This window comes from Myotis yumanensis, unplaced genomic scaffold (genome assembly GCF_028538775.1).
Source record: "Myotis yumanensis isolate MYYU_CA2020_CCGP unplaced genomic scaffold, mMyoYum1.0.hap1 SCAF_2, whole genome shotgun sequence".
NCBI classification, from domain to species: domain Eukaryota; kingdom Metazoa; phylum Chordata; class Mammalia; order Chiroptera; family Vespertilionidae; genus Myotis; species Myotis yumanensis.
This window is the reverse complement of record NW_027223753.1, coordinates 10,434,161-10,447,995: the sequence shown is the minus strand read 5'-3', so window position 1 is coordinate 10,447,995 and position 13,835 is coordinate 10,434,161. Positions and strand designations below refer to the sequence as shown.

General features: G+C 58.7%; 1 protein-coding gene across 1 annotated transcript in view; it reads right to left on the bottom strand.

Moving 5' to 3' along the window:
• IGSF21 (immunoglobin superfamily member 21) overlaps positions 1-13,416 on the bottom strand; it is a 208,839-nt gene extending 195,423 nt beyond the window's left edge. Inside the window, exon 1 of the mRNA XM_070403146.1 lies at positions 13,048-13,416. Coding sequence (XP_070259247.1) covers positions 13,048-13,117 — 70 coding nt within the window. The 5' untranslated portion in view covers positions 13,118-13,416. The remainder of the gene's footprint in view (positions 1-13,047) is intronic.
• Positions 13,417-13,835: the final 419 nt, after the last annotated feature.

Below are 13,835 nucleotides of genomic sequence, written 5' to 3'. Positions count from 1 at the left end.
GGAGGCTCAGGACTTACCCCTGAAGCCAGAGGTGGCAGCCTGTACTCCCATGGAGGCCACGCAGCCAGCACGGAGGGAGGACCAGCCTGTGGATATGGCCCCAGATTCAACCGGGAAATGAGTCAAGTTGAAAGCTGTGGTAGGTGGAAGGGTACTGAACAAGGGAATGTTGCCTTGGCCAACTTGGAAACTGAGAACTAGGAGACTGTTCGTGGAGTTTTTCCTAAGGAATATTTACCCCCAGTGAGCAATCGACACCCCCCCCCCCCCCCCCACAGAGGGTCCCGCTGCCACTGAGCCAGTGGGCAGGACGGAGACCAACCTGCACGGGGCAGGGCGAGGAGGAGAAGATGGTGGAGCCGCCAGATGGCATGCTGGCGAGGGGCAGGGGCACTCCGTCTTGCCTGGAGCACTTTGGAGAATGAGCCGGGGATGAGATTGCCGCTGGTATTTGTCATGGCAATTTCAGCAAAGCACGGAATGCGTGTCTCACAGATTTCAACTGGCAAAACGAGTGCTCGTCAGAGCCCATCCGAACAGCCAAGGTGGATGGAAAAGGGCCAGACAAAGGGACAGAGGGGCGCAAGGCAAGTCACCTCGGCCAATGGGGAGCTGGGAGCCGAGCTCGCTGCTGATGGACGTTCCCCCAAGAAACCATTTCCTCAGGATAGAAGGCAGCAGCTCCCTGAACTCCAGTGACACCCTGCTAAGATCTCACTAAAAGTGCAGGCCAGCGTGGCTCAATGGTTGAGCGTCGACCTATGAACCAGGAGGTCAAGGTTCCATTCCCGGTCAGGGCACATGCCCAGGTTACGGGCTCGACCCCCAGTGTGGCAGCCAATAGGAGGCAGCCAATCAATGGTTCTCTTTCATCATTGATGTTTCTCTCTCCCTCTCTCTCTGAAGTCAATAAAACATTTAAAAAAATAAAATAAATGAATGAAAGTGGCAGTGGCACTTCTAGCTTCAGGTACAGGACGAAGACCGGGTGGTCCCGGGAGTGAACTCACCGCGCCCTCCCTTCCCCACACCCGCACACACGGGTGGAAGCATCCTGTCCTGGGAAAAGCAGCTGAGACGCGACAGCACCTGCCCCTCCCCGTGGAAGGAGGAAGCGTGGAGCCGGCTCCTGACGGGTGTGGGCCAGGACGCACATGTGAGAGCCAGGGGGCGGGCAGGCAAGATGACTAACTGGGTCTAAGGAGAAGGAACCTCTCCGTGGCCAATAGGGTGGAAAATAGACTCGGGAACAGCGCAGAGGTATGCCCTGGGGTGGACCCATCCATCAGCGAGGTGGCCCGGGGGACAGGGGAGGGGGAGGGACATTGACGAGTCTAGAGCAGAGATGACACATCGCAAAGGTCAATGCCAGCCGTGGCGAGGGCAGGCGTTTCCTCTCTGCGGACTGCACTGCTCTCCCACCTTCGTGGGCCTCTGGAGACCCAGCCCCGTATTCATTTGCTCCTTTTGGCTCAGGAAAACCTAGCACCCAGCTCAGCACTGGGCCTATGAATCGACTGCTGCTGTTATGGACGTAGATGGCCAATTATCAGCACCGTGCCTCGCCTCGTGTCACCATCACCCCCACTCTGTTGGGTGGTGAGTTACACAACCCCCATTATACAGATGGGGAAACCGAGGCTTAGCAGGAGGATGCGCCGCTCTGCTATTTGCTCCCCAGCTCAATCTCCTCCCCTCTCCACCAGCTCTGTGCCTGGCAGGCCAACCTTTAGGGGCACCCAGTTGGGTTTGGTCAAGGAGCGACACCAGCAAGAGACTAAACGACAGAAAAAGCCTGAAGTTGGGGCCTTTCTCCCTCTGGTTCCCTGCCAGGTGCCCCAAAGTTGACTGCATCCCCGTCCCCACAGCCACCCCCCAGCCCTCTTCCCAGGCTAGGGGTGTTAACAGCTCCCACTGTCCCTAGCCCCTGGGGCTGCACCATCCCCTAACCCCCAGCAAACAGCCCCTGCAATAAGCCACCTCAGACTCCCCAGTGGAGCGCTGTGTGTCCTGCTGGCACCGGGTTGGCACGCAGGGGAGTAGAAGAGCTCACAGAGCCACGGAGCTCGCCCACAGCCGTGCTGACCCTTGAACCCGACTCCCTCAGCCTCCAACGCCCGTGTGGGTCCCTCTGAAGTGGGGTTTCCCAACGGCCAGCATTCACACCGGCGACGGTCACAGACTGGCCGCATCCACCAGCGACCTGCTCCGCGGTGTACTTAACGTTTCTCGTTAACGCGACTCGTTCTTTACTTACATAAGCCGTTTTTTAAAAAGAGAGAGAATTGAAATCACTGCCCCCAATGGCAAACCCCAGTCTCACTTGCCTTAAACAGAGGGCGACTGAAAAAGAATGACCACAAAACCAAAACATTGTTATTAAGCCTCGCTGCCGCTGGCTGCCTGAAGCCCGGGTGCCCTAGACCGATAGGGTTTGTTTTGGATTTTTTTTTTTGGAAAGAGATCAGCAAGTGATAGAGGATGTGAAGGAAATGAGAGCGTTAACCCAGGCTTTCTCCTGGGCACACCTACAAGGACAGGACAAGCAAGAAACAATCCCTCCCTGTGATTCCCTGCGGTTTGTTGCCAATGGGCAGGCCCCGCCTACAGAGGTTCATTGCCCTGGGCCCCAGGCCCAAGTCCCACAGAACTTCCTGCAGTGGTGGGAATGTCCTGTGTACACCTGTGCCACCCAGCGCAGGAGCCGCTGGCCCCGGGGGCCTACGGAGCACCTGGAATGGGCTGATGTGGCTGGAGAACTAAATTGTGTTTGATTCAGTTCAGTAAAAGCTGAGCTACTTTGCTTCGTTTTAATGCAAACGTCAGTCAGCACCCCTGGCCACATACTGAACAGCACAGCTCTAGACTGTAAGCCCCAGGAGGGTGAGAACGTGCCTGCTCATTCTCTGAGTTTCTAGAACAACACAGTGCTGGGCCCCCGGAAAGCATTCCATTAATTTTTGCGGCACCAATGAATGAGTCAGGGAATGAATAAATGAATAACACTGCTTCCTGCAACAAGAAACTGCTCGCTCTGCAACTCAGATTGTCCTGGGAACTAACTCTTCCCCATTCGGTTTGTCTTTCTCCTACCACCGCCCCTCGGGCAGCCACAGGCCCAGGAATCTCCCATCCAAGGCTGCTTCTTCCCCTCCACACTGAGCTCCAGCGCCTGCTCCACTGCCCGCTGCCCAAGTGAACAAAGACGTCTTTGTGCTGCGGTTGCCTTCCCAGCCCTCCACCCCGCTCTCTCCTCCCCCGCCTCGAATAGGAGGTGCCCAGCGACAATCAGCCACTTACCACCTGCTTCTGTGGAACCAGGCACCTGCCCTTGGGTTCCTGCACAACCTGAATCCCCACTGGACAAAACCTGCACCGGGGCAGTGAGCGCCAGGCCTAACTGCGGATGTCACCCACCCTCTGGCCGCACCAGCCACTGTCTTCACTCTGCGCCCCCGCCCAGGCCAGCCCAGCCGATGCCAGGGCCGCCATGATGGACGCCTTCCTCTGGGCAGCCTCGGGGAGAGGGGAGGAAGAGACAGAGCTGGGGAGATAAAGGAGGCGCCGGGATTGGTGACAAACAGCCCCACCAGAGGAGTGCAAGTGCCTCTGCAGAACGAGAAACAAAAGGGCAAAGGGAACCGCTTGGCAAAGGAACAAAAGAGCCCAACGCTCAGCTGCTTCTCTCTCTGGCGACTCCCGAGCCGCTCCTATGATTTATGAGGCTGGGGGTCGCTCCCCGCGGGAGTGCGGCCAACATGCCCACCGGAGTCTGGGGAACTCTGATGGGGGTGTGCGAGGCTGAGCCCTGGGATGGGCCCCGGGACCTGGAGGGAGAAGGCCCAGGGCGTGAGCTCCTCTCTCCGGCCTCAGTTTCCTCACCTTTTAAATGGGAGCAAGGAGATCTTTTACTCCCCTGCAGATCTCTCTCAGCTCCCTGCTGGCCCCGCTGCTCTGTAATTCCGAACCCAAAGGCTGGGTCACGCTCCACGTGGAAAATCTACAATGTACCCCGTCCTCCTGGGCACCGGGGTCTGTAAACACTTCTTCACACTGGCACATGCTGGGGGGCCAACCATCGTTATAGCTGCGACAGCCACTTTCCACACACCCACTACGTACTAGACACCGTGCATGCAAACCCCTCAGGTCACGTGACTCGCCCTCCCAGCAGCCCCACCCAGACAGTCAGTCCATCAAGGCAGCCACACGTTCAATGAGAGAAATGGAAGCTGAAAGCGATGAAGAGGTTAGCTGAGCTCACATGGTGGACACATGGTGGAGATGGGATCTAAACCCAGGTCATCTAGAGATCTAGAAGCTTCTCCCCAGAGGCGCCCTCCTCCCATCACTCCTGGCTCAGACCCGAGGTACAAGTTCCATTGGGAGCAGCCCCCTCCCAGGCCCTGCGACCTGGATGGGTCATGGGCAGGGGCCTGGCTTTCCCTCCTTGCAGGCCTGGACACTCTGGGAGAGGTGGGTGGTCTTCTCTTCCCTGAGGCCGTGTCTCTTTGGGAACCCAGAGCCATCATTTACAGCCCAGTGGCGGTTCCAAAGACTTTCCAGCTTCAGGTGGCCCAGAAAAGCCAAATTAATCTTCCTGGAGCACTGCTCTGGGACGGTCTCTCCTCTCTCTTCAACTGCTCCCCAAAGCCCCAGGCTCCAATCCAGACCCCTCACCAGGCGCTCGGGCCTCCGCCAACAACGCCAACCTCATTCCCAGTTTCTCATGAACACTATGCTCAGGTGGGGCTTGGCACAAATAGATGTTTAGTGCATACATTTTCCCTCCTTTCTCCTCCACACCCCGGCCCAGCACCAATCAAGGGCAGCTCCCTCCCCGCCAAGGGGAGCTCAGAAGGAAGAGGAAGCCCTTTGGTGTTCCCATCACCTTCTACTGTTGGCTCACCCCCAGATGTCAGCTGTGATGCCGGCATGAGTGGTGGTGGGCAGAGTGGACAATGAACACCTTCTCACACTGGGAAGACTTCCAGTGGTAACTGAGCAGGGCCAGGCTGGGGAAGACCTCATTCATTCATTCATTCATTCAATAAACACATCTTGGAGATCTGCTCAGAACTAGAACCCATGCCAGGGATATGACCTTCAAGAGCTCTCTGCTCAATAGGGAGACCAACCCACAACCACCTCCATCCCCAGAGGAGGTGGTTTTAGCAGCATGTTGCCCAAGGTGACGCTGCCAGCACGCTTAGGGGACACCAGAGTCACTGAGGTTCGGGCAGCAGTGGAGGGTGGGAAGTGGGCGAGCAGAGGCTTGGAGAGAGGTTTGCTGGGGGTCAGGGGCTGTGATGGCTGAGGGCAGATGTCTGCTCTCTGTGCCAATAAAGAGCAGAAGTGGGGGAGGAGGGGAGGAGGGGAGGAGAAGTCCAGAAACCCCCCAGGCAGGCCTAGCCTGTGGGCTGGAGAGACGTGGGCTCTGGTCTCCATGCTGTGTGACCAGGGACATCAGTGTCCACGCCTATGGATTGGGGATGTAAACACCCATTCATACAGCATTGGAGGAGAGAGGAGGTCACATCAGCACAGTGACGATCACAGCACCCAGCTCACAGCGCATGCTTTTTGGTTGATATTTCTGGGCTGTGAGCTCATGGGGAGCTGGCCGGCCTCATTCCAGACCCCTGTGGACCAAATGAGGCAGTACAATGAGTGAGGGAGAGAAGGAGGGCTGGGCTCGCAGCCACCAAACCTGGGTCCAGTTCAGCCCCTTCCTACTGCCATCTCTCATGTCCCTAAGCCTCAGTTTCCCTGGTTGTTCAATAGGCTCAAGAGTAGCTGCCTTCATTCTGATACGAGGACGATATGGACCGATGGGTCTGCCAGCAGGTGGTCAGCTCTCGATTGCTTTCAATGGGCAGAGTGGGGTGTCCGGAGTCAGGGTCTCCACCACTTTGATTATTTGAGCATCTCCAAGAAAGATAGAAGCAGAACTTGGTTGACAGGAAGTTCACCTGTAAGACCAGTCTCAGTTCCACATGCCATAGGTAAGCCCATTCACACACTTTTCTGTAGAAAGCCATGGACCCAGCCCTCATCTAAATCAAGACGCATGTGCCTAAAGGCCAAAGGCGGCTTATGCATCCAAACAACCTCCATTGCGCACCCACCATGTGTTTCATGGAGAAGATTCAATGGCAGACCCGCACAGCGTCCTGTCTTCAGGGAGCTTCTATTCTACGGAGGTGGGATGTGGGCGGTCCACAGGGAGACTGGCTCCATCCCCAAATTCCACTGGGAAAATGTTCATTGGCTCTTGAGCTGCACTGGGGGGAGGGGGAGCGTGCGGGACAGCAATGCCTCAGGCCTCCGGGGAAAGGCAGGGAGCCGACAATGGAATCGGTCACCCCAGCCAGGGGGTCATGAACCTTCCTCCAGGGGTTACCCAGAGCTGCTAATCAGTGACTCTAAGGCTCATCCTGCCTTAGGGAGGCTGTCAAGTGGGGTCTTTGTTGCAAGGAGCAGAAATCACTCTGGACAACTCAAGCCAAAGGAAGGGAACTAACGAGCAGGACAAGCGGAAGCGCTGGGCCTGGGGAGGACTCTGGCCACATGAGCTGGACAGCTCTGGCGTAACCGTGGTTGATGCTGGTTCCCTCATCAGAGCCGAGAGCTCTGCATGCAATGACTCGTTCCACCCTGTCAGCTCCCTGCCAAGTAGGTCCCATCATTATTTCTTGGGAAACCAGCAAAGTACAGTTTATTGGGGGCCTCCACTGGTCAGGGCAGCCGTGGGCAAACTAAGGCCCGCGGGCCGGATACGGCCCGTTTGAAATAAATAAAACTAAAAAAAAAAAGACCGTACCCTTTTATGTAATGATGTTTACTTTGAATTTATATTAGTTCACACAAACACTCCATCCATGCTTTTGTTCCGGCCCTCCGGTCCAGTTTAAGAACCCATTGTGGCCCTCGAGTCAAAAAGTTTGCCCACCCCTGGGTCAGGGGGATGCACCAGTGATTCTCAGTCTTCCTGACACTCTGCTTAATATTCAGGTTCCAGGGCGAGTGTGTCTGATGGGCTCGTCTTGGGGGTGCGTTACCTGATTGTGCCCCCTACGAAAGTGGTGTGCAGTTGGGGGTGGCGCTTGCATAATTCCCCAGAACAAATCTGGCATGTTGCCAGGAGATGCAGAAATGACCTGGGGCCAAGCTCAAGACCAGATTCCTTTCCTGGGTGTCCCAATGTCCGTTTCCACCCCTGTGGGCAGCTACTCTGTACACCTCCAGCTCCGTGCACATGGTATCTATTTGCTCCATCCATGGACCGTGGACAGTAGATCTTGGTGATCGTGGGCCCCTTCAGCTACTGGGCCACCTGAATCTGTAAAGATGGGTTCCAGGATCTCATCTCTCTGGTTCGTTCCCAAGAACCTCATCCCGAAGACGGACACCTCTTAGGAAGTGATGTCATGTGTTTCAACACCACCAGCATCTATCACTCAAAACGGAAGGCTTTGCGTCCCCTCGCAAATGGTGGAGGCTGCTGCATCCCCCTTGCAAATGATGAAAAATAACTAGTTTCTCCTCTCCTCCAGCACCAGCCGTGTCGGATTGCCTTAGACCTGGGTCTGAAACTCCCAGATCTTCCACTTAAAAAAGATCCCAAGCCTCATGCATTATTTAAGAAAGAAAAGAAAGAAGAAAGGAAGGGGGGATGGGGGGAAAAGATCCTGGGTCTCTTGTCCTCATCTGCAAAACATGGCTAATAATCCTGCCTCGTGGACTGTTGGGGGCATTTAATGCCTAAAGAGCACCTCATAGGTGCATAATACACAGTAGATGTCAGCACCCTCACTCTTCTTTGTCCCAGTCCTCAACAAGACTCTAGGTCCTAGTGTCTAGGGCAGCCATGGGCAAACTACGGCCCGCGGGCCGGATCTGGCCCGTTGGAAATGAATAAAACTAAAAAAAAAAAAAAAAAAGATTGTACCCTTTTATGTAATGATGTTTACTTTGAATTTATATTAGTTCACACAAACACTCCATCCATGCTTTTGTTCCGGCCCTCCGGTCCAGTTTAAGAACCCATTGTGGCCCTTGAGTCAAAAAGTTTGCCCACCCCTGGTCTAGGGAGACAGCCTTGAGTCGAGCTGGTCCACCATGCATGGTCCTGCCTCTGGCTCTTTGCTCACACAGGCTTCTCTTCCTGGCATATTCCCCACCCCCACACTTCACTGCCCACAGCCCTGGGCTTATGAACGTCCTCCCTTTACTTCAAGGTCTAAATGTCTCCCTCCCCTCTGAAGCATCCCCCTCACACCCCGATTAATCACTCTCCCCCCAAGAACCTGCTGGAGGGGACATCAATTCACTTGGCATCTAAGCAGGTATCAATGCATGTCCACCTGGACTGCCTTGCATCTTTCCAGGAACATGCCCACCCTCTCACCCCACTGGGGTGAGGACCCTGGGTCTCAGGTCTCCCTCTTTTCCGAAGCGCCCTGCCCACAACAGATGCCCATTCATTCTCTAGATGATGACGAGGGCTTTCAGGGACACCCGCTCTCCCATCTGTGCAGGCGAGCACACTGGTAATTCTATCTCAATGGGGATTTAGGCAGGAGAAAAACATCCAGAGAGGGAATTGGAGCCATTGCAACTGTCCATGTGGCTGGAGCCGGGGAGGGGACTGCAGGCCATTCTCACTAGGAGACAGCAGAGCACAGAGGGGAAGAATCCCATGTCAAAATCTCTGCTTGCCATGTACTGACTGGATGGCCTTGGAGAAGTCACTTAACCTCTCTGAGCCTCCATTGACTCATCTGCAAAATAAGGCTAATTTCACCTCTCAGGGCGGTGGTAAGCATTAAAGGGGACAAGAACAGCAACGCACATGGCACCATGCCTGACATACAGTGAGAGCTCAGTTAGGGTCCAAGATCTAGCCCCTCGCTCCCTCTACGTGAAGAATCAATTTCCCGCTAAGCTGTTAGCAGAAAATCCTCCTACCGTGTTCAGGGCTGTGTTTCCAATGCTTAGCACAGTGCCTCGCACACAATCAGTCTATACTAAACATGTGCGGGTGCATGAATCACTGAATTTCAAGGGGCCCGAGGATGTAGCAGAGGTGGGCAGGGTGGTAAGCCAGGTCAGACACCTTCATGAATGCCAGGAAAGCCAGTGAACAGAACTAACCAGCCTCCTCTTTGTTCAGCTCTTTGTTTGGCCTCTGCCTTTGAAGACGCAGACTGCTTATCCAGAAACCTGGGCAAGCTGCTCAAACTCCTCCACCTCCTTCCCCCACCACCCCGCCCGTGAACGGTAACAGCAGTTAAGTGTGTAAGAGACAGCAGCTCTGAAAAGTCAGGTAGCTAGGCCAACCTAAGGCATCACTGGTCTCACAGGACTCCCTGCAGCCCGAGAGAGGGGTCATTGGAAGAGAAGAGCGAGCCTGGGGCTGGAGCAGCCGGGAGCTGGAAGGAGCCAGTGCCCCTGCCATGAACAAATCTGAAAACTCTGAGCCTCACTTTCCTGGTCTGTGAAAAAGAGAAGCTTAAACCCATCGCACAGCATGCATGAGGGCTGTGAGCAGCCAGCACGTGCTGGACACGTGGCAACTGATCCACATAATCGTGGCTATTGAAAACACAAAACCCTAGCTACGACATAAGACGGGAGCGATCTTAGCTTGTTAGAAACTTGCTGTGGAAGGGCTGTTAGATGCAGGGTCTCCTCACCGCTGGACCAGGGCAGCTCTCCCTTTGAGCCCATCATCTCGCCTAAGGCATTAGGGTTGGGTAGGGGGTGATCAGTTCCTACTTTAACAAGGTTCTCCTGCTTAAAACACAATAGAACTCTCAGAACCAGTGAAGTGATCTTGGAGGTTGCTCCCAGCACTAGCGTTTTCTGCACATAAAGAAGAAAACCTAGCTCAACATCTCAGGCAAAACTCCAATTTGCATCTATGCTGGGAAGGGAGTGGAGTGCTACCTGGGGGTCCCGGCATTCTGGGGGAGCAGGAGAGAAGCAGCCTGCACGGGCCAGGCCCTTTAACACAGCTGCCCAGGGCTCAGAAGGAGCCCTGCGGTGCCGAGCCCCAGCAGGTCAGGGCGTGGGGTGGGGGTGGAGAGGGAGGATAAATATGTAAAATCCTCACACCAGCTCCAGCAGCACAGCCCTGCAGTCTCAGTGTTGCGGCTGCCTCAGCCCAGCCAAGCTGGCCACCCCCCTCCAACCCACCTGCTGGTGCTTGATTGTGAAGAGACAACTGACAGGGCCTGTGGCTCCACCTGACCACCCCTACTCTTCCTGGAGAATGTCCCAGAGCCACATGTGGCAGGTCCAAGAACCATTCTCCAGCCCCCACTCCCAATCCCTGGTGCCCCCCACCCCCACCCCCCACCCCCACCCCCACGGGGCCACTGCAGAGGCCCAAGAGCAGAGCTTCGTCCCACAAGTGCCCAGTTGAAAAAGCCATTTCTGCACCCGGGGTGATGGGGAGATCTGAGAAGGGTGGGTTTCTCCTCTGGAGTCAGATTCTGGGGAATGGGGAGCCAGCGGCAGGCATTTCCCGCCCCCAGCCAGCCAGCCTGGGCAGCGGACTCCTTTCTCCTTTCTAACCCACCTCTCCCTCTCCGAAGTGGAACCCCCCTGCTTGGCAACCCAAAGGGGCAGAACGGGCCAGGGCGCATGGCCGCACCCCTCTCTAGTATGACCGCCGCGTCCCCCATGGAGCAAGCATGTTTACGATACTTGCTCCAGATTCTACGCTTCTTGCCCTCGAGGCAGCCCCTGGCAGGTGGGCCGGGAGCCCAGTGCCAGGTGCTTGGCTCTTGGTCCGGGAAGGGCGCCCTCCTCCGGCAAGCCGGCCTCTTGCATCTCTTGCGGACCCTGCTGTATCCCAGCCCCCTCGTGGGCACTTACTTGGAAGCGGGAAGTAGAGACCCCACCCACTCGCAGTCTTTCCTCCGCTGCGGAGAACAGACTGCTCCCCTGCGGATCGGGACCCGGTCCGCGCCCCAGGCTCGGAAAGTTTCCGGTGCGCGATCGGGTCTGCGCCTTTCCTTCACCCTGAGCAGCGGAGCTCAGAGGCCACCCGGCTCCCCAAGCCCAGAGGCGCTCACCCCGGCTCCTGGGCCCCGCCTCCCGCAGCCTGCGGAGGAGGTGGGCAGGGGGACTTCAGGACACCCGCAGCTCTGGAGCCGGAAACGCTGCCGGGGTTCCGGGGAGAGCTCGCAGGGTGGGGTCCTGATGGAGCGGGTTTCCCACCAAAGCCTTTCCCACCACTCGCCGCCATCCCCCTTTCCTGCCGGGTCTCTCGGTTCTGAGCACTGGGGGGTCCGGGGAGGGGGGTGCTCCCGTCCTGCCTCCAACCCCAACCCCTGCTCCCTGCAATGGCCAGGTGAGGGCTCCAGTGCCTCTCAGCAAAGCCGGGCGCCCTCTCGGTGGCGGTGGCGGAAGCGCAGGAACCCGGTCAACCCCTACCCCCACCCCTCCTCTCCATCTAACCTTCCCTCTAGGCTGGGGGCATCCGAGGGAGGGAGTCCCCGCCCCAAAGTTGGGGGTAGATTTTGATCCACTTTGAAAAGTCCATTGCTCCACGGATGGGGCACAGAGTACAGGCCTGCATTCCTCTGGCTCACACCTGCCTCTCCCCCGCTTCTGCCAGCAGGACCAACAGCGGGCTCCTGTCTGCAGACCAGCGCTCTCCAAGGACCGCGGAGAAGAGGGGGTGGGGGTTTCGGGGCGCCCCTTCCTGGCAGGCACTCTGGGAGCCTGTTAGACGCCACCCCTTAGGGCAAGGCACACACAGAGGGCAGCTGACTCCCCCACCTCCATCACCCCACTGAGCCAGGGGCTGAGCCCTACTGGTCTTGGTCACAATGGCCACTTTTTGGCACCACACGTCGCTTTCCCCCTCCATGGCGGAACCAGGCTGTGTTTCCAGAGGGGCCGGTTTGGGGCACCCAGGTCTGACAGAGGCTCAGGGAGGATCCAGGACCAGGACGCGGACCCTCGCCCGGCTCCTCCCTGGTCCCGCCTCCCTCCAGCTGGGCGGGCAGCCAGTGCCTGGGCTCCCTGACGGAAGGTGCCTGAGTCGCAGGTTCCACTCCCACAGCTTTTCAGACCCACCAGCCAGGGGCGCGGGGCGGGAGGCACGGAGGCAGCGAGAACCCCAGGGCTGCGGAGCCTCGAATCTCCGATCGCTAGCGCTGGGGAGCCCGCTCGGCTTCTTCCTCCTTCCAGCTGGGATCCAGTCCATGCGGGACACACACAGACCACCGCTCACACCTCCTCACCCCCACGCGCCCACACCTGCCCCCAACCACACGCTCGGTCCACCACACGCACGCACACTCGGGTCCATGAAGCAACACGACGACCCCCCCCCCCCCCCCGCGCCCCGCACGAGCACCTCCACACTCTGCCCAAGTGTCACATTCTCACCTGCGGTGCCCGCAAGTCCCCGCCCAGAAACACAGTCATCTGTTGTCACACGCCCCTCCGGGGACCCGCACACTTGGGGCACGCGTGAAACGCCACGCCTCGCACCTTCCCTCTCCCTCCGCCGCGCTCACACCCAGCCCACGAGCTTCCCACTTCACACCCTCGCGGAGGAGCTGGCACCCACTCAGCCCCAAGCACTCTCGCTCCCGCTCTCTCTCACACCTTCCCCGCGTAACTGACACAGACACTCAACACCCTCCAGACACTCGCTCACTCACGCACCATCACGCACATTCGCATCCCTAAATGCGCTCCCGCGCCCTCTTCACACGCAGCTCCTTCCCGGGCATCGCACACACAGGCGCAACAAAGGCACGAGCGCACACACACACACACACACTGGCACACACATGCACACACACACGCACACACTGGCACAGACCCAGAGCCCAGAGCGCTCTCTCCACAGGAGACATCCCCCCCGCCCCGTCGCCAAGCCGACCAGCTCCACAGACCCCCACGCCGAGACCCTGGCTCGGACCCGAGCCTCTCCGGAGCGACCCCCGCCTGCGCCCCTCCCCGGCGGCCGGCCCCGCACACGCCCGCGGCCGGGGCTCCCGCCGGCGCCCGCGCACTCACCGCGCGCCAGGTCCAGGATCGCGGCGAGCAGCAGGCAGACGCAGCTGCGGAGGCTCCGGGCGGCCCGCATGTTGCCCGGGAGCGGGAGGCGCTGGCGGGGCGGCGGCGGCGGCGGCGGCGGAGGCGGCGGCGGAGGCAGGTCCCCTCGCCATGGGCTCAGGCGCGCTCCTGCCTCGGGCCGCCGGCCGAGACCGCGGGGGACAGCGCGGGGCGCCGCGGGGGCGCCCCCATGCCGCCGCGGCCCGGCTGCCCAGGCGCCCGGCTGGACTGGGCTCGGGCTCCGCGGGGCGCCGCGACCCTCGGGCTCCGGGCGTCCTCCGGGCGCAGCTGCTGGCTCCCGGCTCCGCGGCTGCGAGCGGCACCCACCGCCGCCGGGATTCGGATCCGCGGCGGCGCTGGAGTTTGGAGCCAAATTGCGCTCTCGCTGCCTCGCGCTCGCCTCTCTCGGCTGCGCGAGCGCCCCCCTCCCAGCGCCCTCCCTCCGTCCCTCCCCTCTCTCCCCGCCCCCCACCTCCCCGCCCTCCCCTCGCCGCGCTCTCCGCTGTATTATACAGACTTTTCTTTAATCCTTTCTGGGCTGTTCGGTTCTCTCCGCTAAGCCGATTTATTGCAGGGAGAAGGAGAGCTCCCCCTCCCCCGTCCCCTCCCTCCCTGTCTCCTCCCCCCCACCCCTACCCCTGGGGACCCCCCCCTCACTCACACCTCGATTGAAACCCTTATCTTCACAACCATCTCCCAGGTGACCTAGGTCTCCTGCCCTCCATGAGCCAAGCTCCAGCTGATCCCCC